At 46.1% G+C, this 16,993-nt stretch overlaps 1 protein-coding gene across 1 annotated transcript; it reads left to right on the plus strand.

The window, feature by feature from the left end:
* The first annotated feature begins 13,275 nt into the window (after positions 1-13,275).
* On the plus strand, positions 13,276-13,692 carry LOC311580561 (large ribosomal subunit protein eL33-like). The gene has a single exon (XM_084752208.1). The coding sequence runs from the start codon at positions 13,319-13,321 to the stop codon at positions 13,649-13,651; it is 333 nt and encodes a 110-aa protein (XP_084608334.1). The 5' UTR covers positions 13,276-13,318; the 3' UTR covers positions 13,652-13,692.
* Positions 13,693-16,993: the final 3,301 nt, after the last annotated feature.

Consider the following 16,993-nt stretch of genomic DNA (forward strand, 5'->3'; position numbering starts at 1 on the left):
GGCACCAGCCAAGGACAATACATGCAGTAAACCCCTACCCAGATCTAGCCAATGGACAGGACATTCTCCACAGTTGAGTGGAGAGTGAGGTATGACTTTCACACAAACTCTGGTGCCTCATATTTGACCACGTCCCCTGCATGGGGAGGCCTGATAGCACTCAGAGGAAGGATAGCAGGCTACCAAGAAGAGACTTGATACCCTATGAGCATATACAGGAGGAGGAGGACCCCTCAGTCACAGTCATAGGGGAGGGGAATAAGGGGAAAATGGGAGGGAAGGAGGAATGGGAGGATACAAGGGATGGGATAACAATTGAGATGTAATATGAATAAATGAAATATATTTTAAAAAGATATATGGTTAAGGAAGAAATTTTTGAATAGCATACATATAAAACTGTGTTGGCTCAATTTTCTTAACAATCACACGTTATTATGAACTCACTAACAGAGCGTACCTCACGTACAACCCGACTAACCCAAACAATAGGAAAAGGAGATTAAAGAAAACAATAATGAAACCTTAAGGACATCAGTTCCGAGGAACGATTCTCCCGAGGTAGTCAGCAGGATCTCAGCAAATCTGCAATTCAACCAAGGTTTCTGCTGGAACCTGGAACAGCAGCCAAGCCCAGAGCCTCAGCCGGAGCACCAAGCCTTGAAGCCTTCCCTGGAGCAGTTCTCTCTAGGAGCGTCTCTAGAAGTGTTGATGGACAGCCAAAACAATCCCAAATCCTCTCCCCAGCCTCTTGTTTATATATCCTCTCAGTCTGTACTAGGATGTTTTCAGCTGGCAACACCCAGAGCTCCCCCACAAGACTTCTAAGTGGGAAAACATCCTGCTCTCTCACAAGTCTGTTCCCCACCCCACACTTGGGATCAACACAAAAACGGGTTTATCTCTCCTTTACAAAGCTACCCTTACAACTCTGTGATCCAGGCACAATGGGACACACCTTTGATCCCAGCACTTGAGAGGCAGTGGTAGAGGCAGGTGAATCTCTGTGAGTTCAAGGACAGCATGGTCTACAGAGTGAGTTCCAGGACAGCCAGGGATAGTGAGACCCTGTCTCAAAAGAGCAACAACAAAACCCAGACCTCTGTGTATAGCACAAAATTGACCAACTGTCTCCAGAGGGGTCCATTGGTAGAAGCTGGAAGCAGTGGCTGCCTACTAAGAGAGGACCCTGAGGACAGGGACGGGAGAGAGACTATTCTTCACTACGGTCTTTTAAAGATTCACTATCTTTGTCTATGTGTGTGCCCGCTTGTCTCTGCCTTTCCCTGTCTGTGTGCCCGCTTGTCTCTGCCTTTCCCTGTCTGTGTGTGTGCCCGCTTGTCTCTGCCTTTCCCTGTCTGTGTGTGTGCCCGCTTGTCTCTGCCTTTCCCTGTCTGTGTGTGTGCCTGCTTGTCTCTCCTTTCCCTGTCTGTGTGTGTGCCCGCTAGTCTCTGCCTTTCCCTGTCTGTGTGTGTGCCTGCTTGTCTCTCCTTTCCCTGTCTGTGTGTGTGCCCGCTTGTCTCTGCCTTTCCCTGTCTGTGTGTGTGCCTGCTTGTCTCTCCTTTCCCTGTCTGTGTGTGTGCCCGCTAGTCTCTGCCTTTCCCTGTCTGTGTGTGTGCCCGCTTGTCTCTGCCTTTCCCTGTCTGTGTGTGTGCCTGCTTGTCTCTCCTTTCCCTGTCTGTGTGTGTGCCTGCTTGTCTCTCCTTTCCCTGTCTGTGTGTGTGCCTGCTTGTCTCTGCCTTTCCCTGTCTGTGTGTGTGCCCGCTTGTCTCTGCCTTTCCCTGTCTGTGTGTGTGCCCGCTTGTCTCTGCCTTTCCCTGTCTGTGTGTGTGCCTGCTTGTCTCTGCCTTTCCCTGTCTGTGTGTGTGCCCGCTTGTCTCTGCCTTTCCCTGTCTGTGTGTGTGCCCGCTTGTCTCTGCCTTTCCCTGTCTGTGTGTGTGCCCGCTTGTCTCTGCCTTTCCCTGTCTGTGTGTGTGCCCGCTTGTCTCTGCCTTTCCCTATCTATGTGTGTGCCCGCTTGTCTCTGCCTTTCCCTGTCTGTGTGTGTGCCCGCTTGTCTCTGCCTTTCCCTGTCTATGTGTGTGCCTGCTTGTCTCTATAGGTAGCAGCAGAAGCCAGTAGAGGGCATCAGATCCCCTGGAACTGAAGTCATGAGCCACTTAACAATGGATATAGGACTCAACACCATGTCCTCACAGTACAGTACACGCTCCTAACTCCTGAGCCATCTCTCCTGCTCCATTACAGCCATTTTAACACCCTCTGGATTTTGTATAAAGTATCCCCTAAAATTAAAGTGAAATTTAGAAATACAAAAAAGATACTAAATGCCGATGGTGCTTAATTAGCTCTGGGTGCAAAGATTTTATTTTGTTCTGTTTTCTAGATATTACTACAATGGGGATATATCAGAATAAGCAAGGACGTTTTTTAAAATCTAGTAGGACAGACGGTGTTATGTTTTTCCTACTAATTTGGCATGCTGGTTAGGGTTTTGTTTGTCAGCTTGACATAAGCTAGTCATCTGGCCTGCCTCTGCTTCCCAAATGCTTGGATTAAAGGTGTGCGTCACCACTTCCCAGCTGATTTCTTTCTTACCATCCATGCCTATAATCCCAGGACTCCGGGAGGTAGAAACAGGTGGATCTTCATGAGTTTGAGGCCACTCTGTCTACAAAGCTATTCCAGGACAGCCAAGGCTACACAGAGAAACTTTGTCTCCAAAACAAAACAAACAAAACCAAAAAAACCCAGAGAGAGAGATTGGGGGGAGGGGGGCAGGGGGGCAACAAGCATACCCCACAAGTAAGAATATGCCTGTAGGTAAGTCTGTGGGGAATTTTCTTGATTAATGATTGATGTGGGAGAGCCTGTTGCACTTTGGGCAGTGCCACTCCTGGGCAGGTTGTTCTGGGTCATATAAAAATTCAAGCTGGAGAGATGGCTCAGAGGTTAAGAGCCCGGAGGTCCTGAGTTCAATTGCCAGCAACCACATGGTGGCTCACAACCATCTATAATGTGATCTGGTGTCTTCTTCTGGCCTGCAGAGGTCATGCAGGCAGAATACTGTATACATTATAAATAAGTCTTTTTTTTTAAAGGGGGGGTGGGGACAGGTGTGGTGGCGCACGCCTTTAATCCTAGCACTCAGAAAGCAGAGGCAGGCAGATCTCTGTGAGTTCGAGGCCAGTCGGCTCTACAAATCGAGTCCAGGACAACCAAGGCTACAACAAAGAAACCCTGTCTTGGGGGGAGGGGGGGACAGAAAAAAGGCTCTGGATAGGCACTGCAAAATGATTCTTGACTCCTCACTCCCAAGACAAGGCATAGACATGAGAATTTCTCTTCCCTAAAGCAGGCCATGGAAGCAAATCTTCTGGTCTCTTTCTGTCTTGGAGCTGGCCCTAAAGGAATGACCTTATGAGTGAGGCTGGACATAGAGCTCAGAAGTTAAGAGTGTTGACTGCTTTTTCAGAAAATCTGAGCTCAGTTCCCAGCACCCACACCAGGGTGCTTACAACCATCTGCATATAACTCCAAATCCAGGGAGATCTCAGGCCTTTGGCCTCTGTGGGCGCCTGCACTCACATGCCACACCCAAACACAGACACACTTAAAAATAAAAACTATTTAGAAAAAAAAAAAAGAAGAAGTGACCTTGGGCTAAATTCCATCCCCAGCACGATGTCAGAATAACAATCCTAATAAAGTTTTAAAAATAAATAAAATCAGCCGGGTGTGGTGGCGCACGTCTTTAATCCCAGCACTCGGGAGGCAGAGGCAGGTGGATCGCTGTGAGTTCGAGGCCAGCCTCATCTACAAAGCGAGTCCAGGACAGCCAAGGCTATGCAGAGAAACCTTGTCTCGAAAAACCAAAAATAAAAAATAAAAAATAAAAAATAAAAAAATAAAATAAAATCAAGCTGAGCCATCCAGGGAGCAGCTTGCCTCTGTGGTCCTGTCCTGATTTCCCTTCAAGATGGAATGTAAACTGTAAGGTGAAATAAACTCTTTCCTTCCCAAATTGCTTTTGGTCAGTGTTTTATTACAGCAATAGAAAGAAAACTGACGTGTGGCATAGAGGATTCTGACAATTGGTTTTGTAATTGGAGTGGGAAATGAACAATCAAGTATAAACTGGGGATCACATTAGTTAGTTGCTTCATATAATTCTGTGTGTGGCTGGGTGTGGTGGCCCACGCCTTTAACCCCAGCACTCGGGAGGCAGAGGCAGGTGGATTTCTGGAGTTCGAGGCTAGCCTGGTCTACAAAGCGAGTCCAGGACAGCTAGGGCCTGTGTGTGTGTGTGTGTGTGTGTGTGTGTGTGTGTGTGTGTGTACACGTACTAGGCATTATAAAATTTATTTGGATGTGAAGCTAATTTCTTTCTTTTTTATTTTTGTTTTTTTGAGACAGGGTTTCTCTGTGTAGGCCACCACGCCTGGCCTTGAAGCTAATTTCCATATGATAGAGTTTTCTGGGTATTTAGATTGAAAATACACTTCCCCAAATTAAGTTTAAGCTGTTTTCCAAAATAATGACAACCGTTTTCTCTTTAACCTCCATTTCCTCCTAGCAGCTGGGTTTTTTGGAGATTCGACTCAAAGCCCTGGTAAATCCCCTATGCAAATGAGTTTGGGCAAGTCAAGATGAATGTGGAAAATGTTCGGGTACGCTTCCTAAGAAAATGTCTATCTATGTGGAGAAAAAGAGAGAAAAACAAACATCAAGCAGAAGAAAGTTATTAAATCAGAAAGCATTTCTTACGAGAGAAATAAGGTGGACCTTTTTCCGTTGGGAGCTTTCCCCCCCAGCGCGGAGGGGCTTGGGAGGAGGCAGGGTTTAGTTATTTCCTGCCCGCAGAAGGTTACCAGGGAGCTGTGTCCTGGAAAGACCTCCGCCAGCAGGCAGGATGAGGTCAGGCGCCGCACTAGCGGGAGGCGGGCGGCGAGGCAGAGAGCGGGAGGAACCTGCAAAGGAGGCGGGGCCTGCCGAGAGGAGAGCCGGTGACAATGACGAAGGCTGTACCGGGAAGGAGAGACCAGAGGACAATAGAGATGGGAGAAATCAGGAGATGGAAGAACTTCTTTAAAGCGCCTAATGAGATAGTGGGGTGGCGGGAAGGGGCGGGGCCGGGAGCGGGACTGGAAAGATGGCTCAGTGATTAAAAGAAGGTAGAGCTTCTTTTTTCTTTTTCTTTTATTTTTTCCAAGACAGGGTTCCTTCCTTTCATCCTTTCATCTTTCCTTCCTTCCTTTCTTTCTTTTCTGGGTTTTTCAAGACAGGGTTTCTCTGTGTAGCCTTGGCTGCCCTGGACTCACTTTGTAGAGCAGGCTAGCCTCAAACTCACAGCGATCTGCCTGCCTCTGCCTCCCTGAGTGCTGGGATTACAGGCGTGCGCTACTACGCCAGTCTTGAGATAGGTTTCTCTGTTTCTCTATTGTGGGCTCTGTAGACCAGGCTGGCCTTGAACTCTAGTGATGGATGCCTTTGTTCTTAGCACTCGGAGACAGATCTCTGAGTTCGAGGCTAGCCTGGTCTGCAGAACAAGCTTCAGGAGCCAGAGCTACACAACCCTGTCTCAAAAAAAACACAAAAAACAAAAAACAAAAAAATAAATATAATAGACAGCCCAAAGACAAAACAGAAACGTTCTCCTTACGGTGACACTACTCGGATTAAATCTGCTGGTACAGCCCAGTGTGTTGGCACACTCCTTCAATCCCAGCACTCAGGAGGCAGAGGCAGGTGGATCGCCGTGAGTTCGAGGTCAGCCTGGTCTACAAAACAAGTCCAGGAGAGCCAAGGCTACACAGAGAAACCCTGTCTCAAAAACCAACCAAACAAAACAAAACAAAAAAATATGTGTGGTATATTTTCTTACTTAACTTGTTATTTTAGAATCCTGCATAAACACTAAGATGCCATCTCAGCAGAGGGTGCTGTGCCTGCTTGGCTGGCTCTGTATATTTCCTCTCTCACAACACAGGACACACTAGGAGGAGACTGGCTTCAGGCCTCAATTACAAAAGCTTTGAAGTCTTAACAGTAATGTGGCAAAAGGCCACAAGATGGTGATGGTACCCTAAAGAGCTCTGTCAGCAGCCAAGTGAGGGCACTGAGGAACAGGCCTCCCCCATCCTTTAACCAATGTTTCTTAAGCTAAATGTTTGTGTAACCCTGTGGAGAAACATGAAGCAATCTCTTTATAACCCCTAAAACAAAATGTAGCCATCTTTCTCACAGTTAGAAACAACAGCTTTTTTTTTTAATTGGCTGTCTTGGACTCACTTTGCAGACCAGGCTGGCCTCAAACTCGCAGAGATCCGCCTGCCTCTGCCTCACCGAGTGCTGGGATTACAGGCGTGTGCCACCATGGCTGGCTGACAGTATTTTTTAAAAGATTGACAAACACTACAGAAATGAATTTTCTGCTGGACACCTGACTGCCGTTCAAAGCAAGAAGGCCTCCCTCTGTTGCCGAGGCTGGCCCTGAACTCCTGGGCTCAACTGATCATCTTGTCACTGCTTCTCAAGAAGTAGGAGGACAGGGAGGCGCTCTCTGAGGCTGGAAGAAGTGATCGTTGTTGGTTTCACTGTTGCTTCTGTGGCAGGTTTTGTCTGTCTTGTTTTAAGCTAGCCTGTCCTTACGTAGCTCTGGCTGACCTGGACTTTGTGATCCTCCAGCCTCAAGAGCTGGGATTACGGGCGTGTACCACTACATTTGTTGATTCAATGACAACTGCTACATTTTAAGGAAACCGCTTTCCTTAGGCACCATGAAAAGGGAAATTTCCCCCTAAAGAGTCCACTGAGGTTTTTAATGTCTTGACTATAATTTATTTCCTTACTTACCAGGAAATGACTGTTCAGGACAGTCCCTTACCTTTAAAGGGTGTGACACTTTATGTTAATTATGATTTGAAGTGTGGGTAAATCCGGCTTTCAAATGTGGGAACCTATGAATTTACATGGCTGCTGCCTTGGGTGAGTATTGAGGATCAGTCCAGGGCCTCAGGCAAAGGAAGGCTCTGTCCAGGTTAAGCTACGTCAGCATCCCCCATTATCAACTACTTCACAGAAAAGCAAAATTTGAATGCAGGAATAGATTATAATCTTGGGCTTAAAATAGCAAGAAAAACCAAGCAAAGGGAAACAATACAAGATGCCACCCAAACCACAAATCTTCTGTCTAGCTATGTTATTCATTAGAGGTTTGAAAAAAAATCTTTTTCTTTTTTGTTTTTGGTTTTGGTTTTTTGATTTTTTGAGACAGGGTTTCTCTGTGTAGCCTTGGGCACAAATCTAGACTCGATTTGTAAACCAGGCTGGTCTCGAAGTCACAGTGATCTGCCTGTCTCTGCCTCCCTAGTGCTGAGATTAAAGGAGGTTTGAACTTTTATTTTGATTGTACATGCATGAATTTTTGACTTACATGTATGAATATACACCACACACCTGGAACGCCTAAGGAGGCCAGCCTTTAGAAATTAAATTTGAGGGAAAAAAATTGACAGCTATGCGAATACATGGATAAATTTTTCACAGAAACTTTTATTTATTTTGAGACAGAATTTCTCCGTGTATCCTTGGCTATCCTCGACTTGCTTTGTAGACCAGGCTGGGCTGGAACTCACAGCAATCCACCTGCCTCTGCCTCCCAAGTGCTGGGATTGAAGGTGTGTGCCACCATACACCCGGCTTGGGAATTCACTTTTACTGACCTAGTCCAAGACTTTAAAATAGTAGGGAAAAACCTTTCCTATCCCTGACTTCATCTGCTACTGCTGTACCCTACTCTAATTTGTGCTTATTTTTACTTGATGAGCTTTACTTTTATTTTTCTTTATACAGGCAATCCCTCTATAGGCCAGGCTGGCCTTGAACTCATATAGAGTCTCCTACCTCAGCCTATGAGTCCTGGGATAACAGATGTGAGATTAACTTTGCCATGCTGAGGATTAAACCCAGGACCATACACACGTCACATGATAACTGAGCTACACCCTTAGACTCTGAGTCTAACTTTTAATTAATTAATACTTAATTTTTTGTTTTTACTTATGTGTATAAGTATGTGCACGAAGAATGTACATGAGTGCAGTGCCCAAAGAATCCAGAAGAGGGCGTCCAATCCCACGGAGCCTGAGTTACAGGCAGTTGTGAGTTGCCAGATGTGGGTTCTGGAAACTAGACGCAGGACTTTTGCAAGAGCGGTAAGTGCTCTTAACCAACAGCTCAGCCATCTCTCCGAACCCTCCCCATCTTCTCCCTCTCGCCCTCCCCAACCTCACCTCCCTTTCTCTTCTTCCCTCATCACAGTCATTATGTGGTTTAAAAAAAAAAAAAAAGGTGTGATTTTTTTCTGAAGCATGTGATCAGAATGTGATTAGGGAAATGTGTGTGTGTGTGTGTGCTGCCAAGGATGAATTATCTTAAAATGCCCCTTTCTTCTGACTTCACAGCAGGTAGGGAAAGAATGTGTGCAGAGTGCTTTTGTTCCCGTAAGGATTACCTGAATACATCACTCTGTGTGTGTGTGTGTGTGTGTGTGTGTGTGTGTGTGTGTGTGGTGTTAGCCTGAAAAATATACTTTAAATTGTTAGAAAAGCTTTTTCTCTGGGAATATAAGGTTGCAGAGACACCCCGTGATGCAATTTGTATGTTTCTGAAATGTTTCAGGAGAAGTCCTGTGGGGCTTGGCGGCACACACCTATCACCCAGCCACCCAGGAGGGGAGAGAAGGGCAGGAGGATCCCACGTTTCAGCCTGGCCTGGGTGGCTTAGCAAGGCTTTGCCTCAACGTAAAAGAAGCTGGCAGTGTGGCTCAGTGGTGGGAAACTTGCCCGGGATTCATTACCTCTAGCCTCAGTCCACAGCACCGGATGAGAAGAATCTAGGTTACTTGCACAAGGCAGAAAGAAATGAAAATGGGGAGGGAATTCAGAAAAGATGATGACTTCTGAAGTCTTTGTTCAAGTGTCTCTTCCAACAAGGTCTGCTTGTTCATTCAAGGCTGCCCCGCCCCGCCTCACCGCACCCTGGAATCCCAGGCCCCTCACAGCTTTTCCATCCGTCTTGACTACTCCAGGCTGTCCAGACTTTGGCTCTTATCTTTGCGTTTTATCATACAGAGGGTATGAGCGTTATTAAAACTGAAGGGCGGGCCGACAGGCTGCATGCATTTGCTTTGTGTCTGCTATAGAGCCTAAACATTCCAGGGCCACAAATAGATGGCTGCTAAATGTTAAATTAGTTCAAAAATCCAACATCTAAGGAATTTGAAAAGAGCATGCAAAGTTGTTTTCTTAGAGAAAACATTATGAAGGATAAAATGGGATTTTAAAAATATACAGGCTAAGAAAGGAAAGCAGCAAAGATAGAAACATGTCAGGGAGAAGCTACTGTTTTAGTTGCTTGTGGCTGACCACAGTTTGGTGGCTGAATTCAGAAGAAATGTAAGCAAGCACTCACGGTCTGTAGCCTGGAAGCTCAGCCTCACTGATAGAGACAGCTTCAGCAGAGCTCACAAGAACCCGCGTGCCTTGTCTCACTGGGTTTCTGACAGCAGCCAGCACTCCCTGGCTTTTGGCCACATGAGTAGAATCGCTCCATCTGTGGTCGCATCGCCTTGTTCTTTTCAGTGTATCAACTCTCCCTCTGCCTCTGTCCACGAAGGGTATAAATCATTGCATCTATGCCACCCCCCCAAAAAAAACCCCAAACCTCTCGACTTAACCACATATGCAATGAATTTCCCACCATGTAGGTCACATATGCAGATCACGAGGATAAGGACCTTGGCACGAACCCTTTCTCTGAATTGCAGGAAAGTCTTGGCCTGTTCTCCAGCCCTTCGTTCTCTTCCGTGTAAAGATTAAAATTCCTAAAACGGCTGATTCTAATAACTTCGTGATTAAGTCAGAAGTGACAAGCAGACGTTTAAAGCAGCGTGGTTGGACATGAGGAAAATACCAGAAGTCTATATTCTCAGCTGGGGACCACAGCAAGACTAGTAGCAGATGGCACTGAGAGAGATGACACGCTCAGAATCGAACTTGCAGAGTCCCACTCTGCAGATCCATGGTGCTCTGTCACCCCAAGTGTGAGGGGGAGGGTTCTTAGCTTCAGAAGGCACCGTTGGATAAAGACTTTATAACCAAATGGTTCTCCCCGCTCTAAATAGTTAAATGGAGCAGCCCAGCCAGATTTTCCATAATGCCCTGCTTTCAAACAGATTATGAGATTCCAGGCTAAGGCAGGCACAAAGGAAGCAGCTGCTCTCCTGCTGGCCTTACGTAAATCCTACCAGGAGTGAGGAATTGGGGCCACATCTCCGCAGATGAAAATAGGATTTTGTTCAATAAGAGAGTAACGAATAATATATTCTGTGGGAAATGAAAATATGTCAATATTTCATAGCGTTAAAAAGGCTAGAATGGAATACCACTTGGGCAAGATAAAAATGCAGATTTACATGGGCAAGTCTGGATTTGCAGTGTGGGTGGGTTTTACCACTTGGCAAACTAACACAGCACACTGCATCCTGGAAGAGGAAGGCAAACATTTTAACTTTCCTGCTTTTTAGACAAGAAAAGTAAATACTTTTATCTTCCATAAGGTAGAAAAGTGAGGTCTTATGCTAGCTACCAAAAAAGTGCCAGTAAGAAATAGTGCACGCCTTTAATCCCAGCACTCGGGAAGCAGAGGCAGGGGGATCCCTGTGAGTTTGAGGTCAGCCTGATCTGCAAAAGTGACTTCAGGATAGCCAGGACTGTTACACAGAGAAACCCTGTCTCAAAAAACAAAAACAAAGCAAAAAACAAACAAACAAACAAACCCCGAAATATATAGACTTTTATTGGCCAAGTATGCTGGCACATGCCTTTAATCCCAGCACTAAGAAGACACAGGCAAACAGAGCTCTGTGAGTTCCAAGCCAGCCTAATCTACATAGTTCCAAGAGAGCCTGAAAGTAAGACCCTATCTCAGAGAAATTTTTTAAAAAATTAACTTTTTTGATGTTTCGGTGTGTGGTGGTTTGAATAGGTATGGCTCCCATAAACTTGTGTGTTTGAATGCTTTGGTTCATGGAGAGTGGCACAATTAGGAGATGTGGCCATGGGGCACTGGAGCGATGGCTCAGTGGTTAAGAGCATTGAATACTTTTCCAGAGGACTCCTGTTCAATTCCCAGCACTCACATGGCAGCTCACAACTGTCTGTAACTCCAAGATCTGACACCCTCACAGACACATACATGCAGGCAAAATACCAATTCACATAAAATAAAATAAAGTATTTTTTAATCTTTAAAAAAGGAAGTGTGGCCTTGTTGGAGTAGATGTGGCTTTATTGGAGGGAGGGTATCACTAGGGGCGGGCTTTGAGGTCTCAGATGCTCTAGCCACGCCCAGTGGGGTATTTTCTTCTTGCTGCCTGAGATCAAGATGTAGCGCTCTCAGCTCCCTCTCCAGCACCGCGGCTGCGTGCCCTCCGCCATGCTGCCCGCCATCACGATAGGATAATGGACTAAACCTCTGAATTGTAAGCCAGCTTCGACTACATGTTTTCCTTTATAAGAGTTGCTGTGGTCACTGTGTCTCTTTACAGCCATAGAAACCCTAACTAAGACAGCCACTCATAAGAGACGGTAAGTTCCCTGGAGGAACTTACCCAGTGTAGAAGTTTGACATATTTGTTACATTGTGTCTTAGTTAGGGTTTCACTGCTGTGAAGAGACACTGTGACCAAGGTAACTAAGGAAATCATTTAATTTGGTCCCTATGGACCAAGCATTCAGACACAGGAGTCTAAGGAGGCCATTCCTATTCAAAGCACCACAGCAAGACAGGGAAAGGCATCTGACACAGACGTCAGGGTGCACACTTGTAAGACTGGCAAGGCCTGGGATGGCATGTGGGATGACTTTAAGGCTGTGATCTTTGGGGATGCAATGGGAAGACCAGCCTGAGAGAAGAACCTACGTGAGTAAGGCTTGGAGTCTGCACCAGAGAAAGTGATCCTGGGCCTATAGAGCTTTAGGGCATTTGAAATATCTGCCCCTCGGGGTGGGGGTGGGGGATTATTCTAGCATAAATTTATGGGCAGAGATGGCTCAGGAGGTGAATGAATTTGCCGCCAAGCCTGACTGAATTTGATCTCCAGACCCATATGGTGAAAGGAGAAAACTTATTCCGGAAAATTCTCCTCTGACTTCGCACCTATGCTACAATGCAGACGCCCCTGCCCAAGTAAATAATAAATAAATATAATTCTAAAAACTGAGATATTTGAAGGCCGTTGGGGTTGCAGGGAGATGCTCAGTAAAATAGCGTACCCTGATGTGCAAGCACAGGGACCTGAGCTTGGCTCCCAGCGCTGACATGAAACCCCACATGTGGCAGTGCACAGTGACAGTGAATCTTGTGGGGTGAGGGTGGGGGCTCTCTAGTAGAAAGCAATAGAGGAAACCCCCAACATGGAAACATAGACCTTCACAGAGGAGCACTTGGGCAAAGGCCCATACACACACAGGCACACACCACACACACACACAAATATAGTCTAGAAAGATTAGCGAACATTCTAGTGGGAAGCAGGAGGAGCAGAAAGGGGCTGGGGCTCCAAGTGTTTAAAGCAGCTGCCTAGTCCCAAAATAGCACACGCTATCTGCTAGCCTGAAGCACCTGCTGACAGAAATGGGGAGAGGGGGATTTTGGGGTCAACTGTTATCTATTGCCCTGCCTGAACCATGGAGATCCTGCTAGAAGAGGCAGTGGCACCATAAAGAGTTGGTGGAATTTGGTGGGGTGGCCTGTGATTGTAATTGTGGCACTTGGGAAACTGAGGCAGGAGAAACACTATGAGTTGGAAGTTAGGCTGGGCTACACAGTGAGGCCCTGTCTCAAAAAAAAAAAAAAAGCTGGGCAGTGGTGGCGCACTCCTTTAATCCCAGCACTTGGGAGGCAGAGGCAGGCAGATCACTGTGAGTTCAAGGCCAGCCTGGTCTATAAAGGGAGTCTAGGACAGCCAAGGCTACACAGAGAAACCCTGTCTCGAAAAACAAAACAAAACAAAACAAAAAACCAGCCAACCAAACAAAAAAACCCAAAGGCAAAAACTAAAAGAATGAGTTGTGCAGACACCTTTGGCTCCCATGGCTCAGTTAGTAGAATGCTTGCCTGGTTCGATCCCAGCATTACAAGAGCCACACATGGTGCACACTTGCAATGCCAGCACGTAAGAGGTAGAGACAGTCTTTCCACCATCTTGGCACCTGTGGAGGCCTGCTGGGAACAGGACTTCTAAAATGCAACTATGTCTGGAAGGCTGTGGTGCAAGGCCATTTTTGCTGGCTACAAACGAGGTCTCCGGAACCAAAGAGAGCACACAGCCCTCCTTAAAATTGAAGGTGTTTATGCCCAGGATGAAACTGAATTCCACTTAGGCATGAGACGTGCTTATGTGTTTAAAGCAAAAAACAACACAGTGACTCCTGGAGGTGAACCAAACAAAACCAGGGTGATCTGGGGAAAAGTAACTCGGGCCCATGGAAACAGTGGCATGGTTCATGCCAAATTCCGAAGCAACCTTCCTGCGAAGGCCACTGGACACGGAATCCGTGTGATGCTGTACCCTTCTCGGATTTAAACTAATGAAAAGTAAATAATAAAAGTGGATTTGTGCTCTTGGATTTTTTTCATTAAAAAAAAAAGAAGAAGAAGAAGAAGTAGAGACAAAGCTGGACATGGTGGCACACACCTTTAGTCCCAGCACTCGGGAGGCAGAGGCAAGCAGATCTTTGTGAGTTCAAGGCCAGCCTAGTCTATAAAGTGAGTACAGGTCATCCAGACAGAGAAACTGTCTTTTTTTTTTTTTTTTAAAGATTTATTTATTTATTATTATGTATACAGAGCTCTGCCTGCATGTGCACCTGCAGGCCAGAGGAGGGTATCAGATCACATTATAGATGGCTGTGAGCCACCATGTGAGTGCTGGGAATTGAACTCAGGACCTCTGGAAGAGCAGCCAGTGCTCTTAATCGCTGAGCCATCTCTCCAGCCCGAGAAACTCTGTCTTAAAAAACAAACAAAAAAGAGGTAGAGACAAGAAGATCAGAAGTTTGGTGTCATTCTCAGCTATGTAGCCAGTTGGAGGCCTGCAGAGGACTGTTAATTCAGAACATGGCTGTTGGCGGATGGGCTGATGTATTTTGATGTTAATTACTGCCTTCTGTCTGTGACCTACTTTTTGCTTAATAAAAAGCCATCCCACCTGGGCAGGGCAGAGGAGATAGGTGGGGCTTAGAGAGAGAGAGGAATTCTGGGAAGAAGAGGGACTGCCAGGAGGAGGAGACCTGAAGGGAAGAGAGGAAGGCCGCCATGGGTTAGCTGGAGGAGAAGCACATGGCTGGTGTGGATGGAGAATCCGGCCCAGATGAAGAACATGAGCAAGTATATGGGATTATGGATGGGAAGCAGCTTGATAAAAGTTATTAGAAGCAGATGGCATGGGATTGAGGCAGGGATCCCATGCCTGCCCCACTATGGGAGGCAATTTAGAGGACTGATATCTGCCCTGCCCCAGGTTAACTAAAGCTATCTTAAAACATAACAAGTGTCTGTGTCCTGATTGATTGCTAGCCGAGTCTACCGATAATATTGATAATACGTATAATATTTTTAAAACAATACATAGATGTTCTGGCAAGAAATCAAATCTGAAGACTTTCTAGGTCTATATGATCCGGCTGGTGACAGATCACATCCAAAGATCTTCTAGGTCTGTTTGATGCTAACAAATACAAGCATGCCTTTAAACCCAGAACTCAGGGAGGCAGAGGCAGGTGGATCTCTATGAGTTTGAGGTCAGCTTGGTCTACAGAGTGAGTCCAGGACAGCCAAGGCCACACAGAGAAACCCTGTCTCAGGGAGAGAGAGAGAGAGAGAGAGAGAGAGAGAGAGAGAGAGAGAGAGAGAGAGAGAGGAGAGAGAGAGAGAGGGGCACTTCCAAGTAAAAGTCAAGACTCAAGGAAGAGTTACAGAAAGATAGCCATGCAGCTGACGCAGAAGGCAGATCCCCCTGCACGGAGACAGCTTAACAAGCCAGCCGAGGAAGGCCAGACTGGCAGATTGCAAAACCTTGGTGCTGAAATGGACTGATGCTGAAGGGTCAGCGCATCGACAGCTGAGTGCATCTTCATAAGGACATTCAGACTGTTAAGATTGTGGGATTGATAATTATTTCTACTGTAAAATTCTATTGTACAATTTTAGCTCACACTGAAGGGGAAGTGGAGGAGGAATGTTAATTCAGAACAGGGCTAGGTCTACGTGATCCAGCTGGCAAGAGATCACATCCAAAGATCTTCCAGGTGTGTGTGGTCCGGCTGGAATACAAACACGCCTTTTATACAGGAGGCAGAGGCAAACAGATCTGAGTTCAAGGCTAACCTTGTATAGAGTAAGTATCAGGTAAAGAAAAGCTTAGGTCCAGGCCTGGTGGTACATGCCTTTACTCCCAAACTAAGGTAAAGTTTATAGCAGGAAGCACCCATGTTTGAAAGTAATGTCTAATTGAGTGGCAGAAAAGGTGAGGAACCAGAGAAGATTTGACAGAATAGGACACACCCAACTCTCAGAAGAGAGAGGAAAGGGAAGCCACCCAAGAGGCAATTTTACCAGCATAGTAATAGAGAGATGGGTTGCAGAGAAAGAACTCAGGTGAAGATGGAACAAGTCAGAAAATGAGAAGAAGCCAGAAGATTAGAGCAGACTGCTGAGTTAGTTTGAGGCCAAGCAGAGCAATTCTGGGCTGAGAGAGAAGCCAGATTAAAAAAGTCAGCTGGGAGAAGCGTTTGAGCCAGAACAGCTGAATTGAACCAGCCAGCCCAGAGCCCAGAAAAAAAACAAATAAGGGTGAGCTTATTAAGCAGTAAGTCTCAAGGGTGAAAACATTCTAGATCTAGGTTAGAATGTACAGAGGCTAGAAGCTTCCAGGACTAGGCCTAGGCTATCAGAAGGAGGCAGTAAGCCTCCCAGACATCAATTGAGTCCAGGAGAATAAATGTTACTTTTAGAGAGGCCAGCCTGGACTACATGAGACTTTGTCTCAAAAACAAATAAATAAATGAATAAATAAATAAATAAATAAATAAATCTTGAAATGTGATTAACAGTCTTTTTTTTTTTTTTTAACTTTCCTCTCTTCTCCCTCCCTTTCCTGGTATGCTTTGGGTGTGGTTTGAGGGTCCTATGTTGGAAGCCTGGTCCTCAGTGGGGTGATGCTGGGAGGTGTGGAACCTTTAAGAGCTAGAGTTCAGGGCACTTGTTAAAGCATCGGAGGTGTTTCCCATGGAAGGAATTAGGGAGTTTGTTTTCAGGAGAATGTGCTACTGTTATTTAAAAAAAAAAAAAAAGGCCCTCTCTGCTGCCAGGCTTCTCCATGCGTTGTACTCCTGCCATGATGCCATCTGGCTTTGATGTGTTGTAGCCAAGGGGTTCCTTGCCAGGAAACCATCGGATCTTAGAGTGTCAGTCTCCAGAACTGTGAGTTAACTAAATACACTGTGCCTTTAAAGTGTCCAACCTCAGTTCTTTCGTTATAGCAATAAAAGTAAACGAAGGTAGAACCCAGCCGAGTGGAGCCCTAGTGGTCTAGAGTTTGGGTGGGCAATTGGTCTGGAACAGGAGGTAAAGGCCAAGAGGATAAGAAGGATTCTGTGTAGAAGGCGGCTTTACTGGGCATCCCCACAAGAAAGGGGCACCTGTGCAGTATTCTTAGATTAGGGAGATTGGAGTCCCTTTAGAGAGGCAACCCACTGTCAGGCTTTGGAAATCAAGGGGGGAAAAACACTTGGGGCAAAGGGTAGGAAGCCTGCACTATGCACTGGTCAAACCACCTGAGGAGACCCAGGGCACTGGGCCTCCCAAGACTGGGAGGCAGAGGCAGGTGAATCGCTGTGAGTTCAAGGCCAGCCTGGTCTACAAAGCA

This window comes from Acomys minous, assembly GCF_964271855.1.
Source record: "Acomys minous genome assembly, chromosome: 13".
NCBI classification, from domain to species: Eukaryota; Metazoa; Chordata; class Mammalia; order Rodentia; family Muridae; genus Acomys; species Acomys minous.

What these genes read in the sequence shown, in the direction of transcription:
- LOC311580561 (XM_084752208.1), top strand. Translation starts at nt 13,319, where the DNA reads ATGTCTGGAAGGCTGTGGTGCAAGGCCATTTTTGCTGGCTACAAACGA.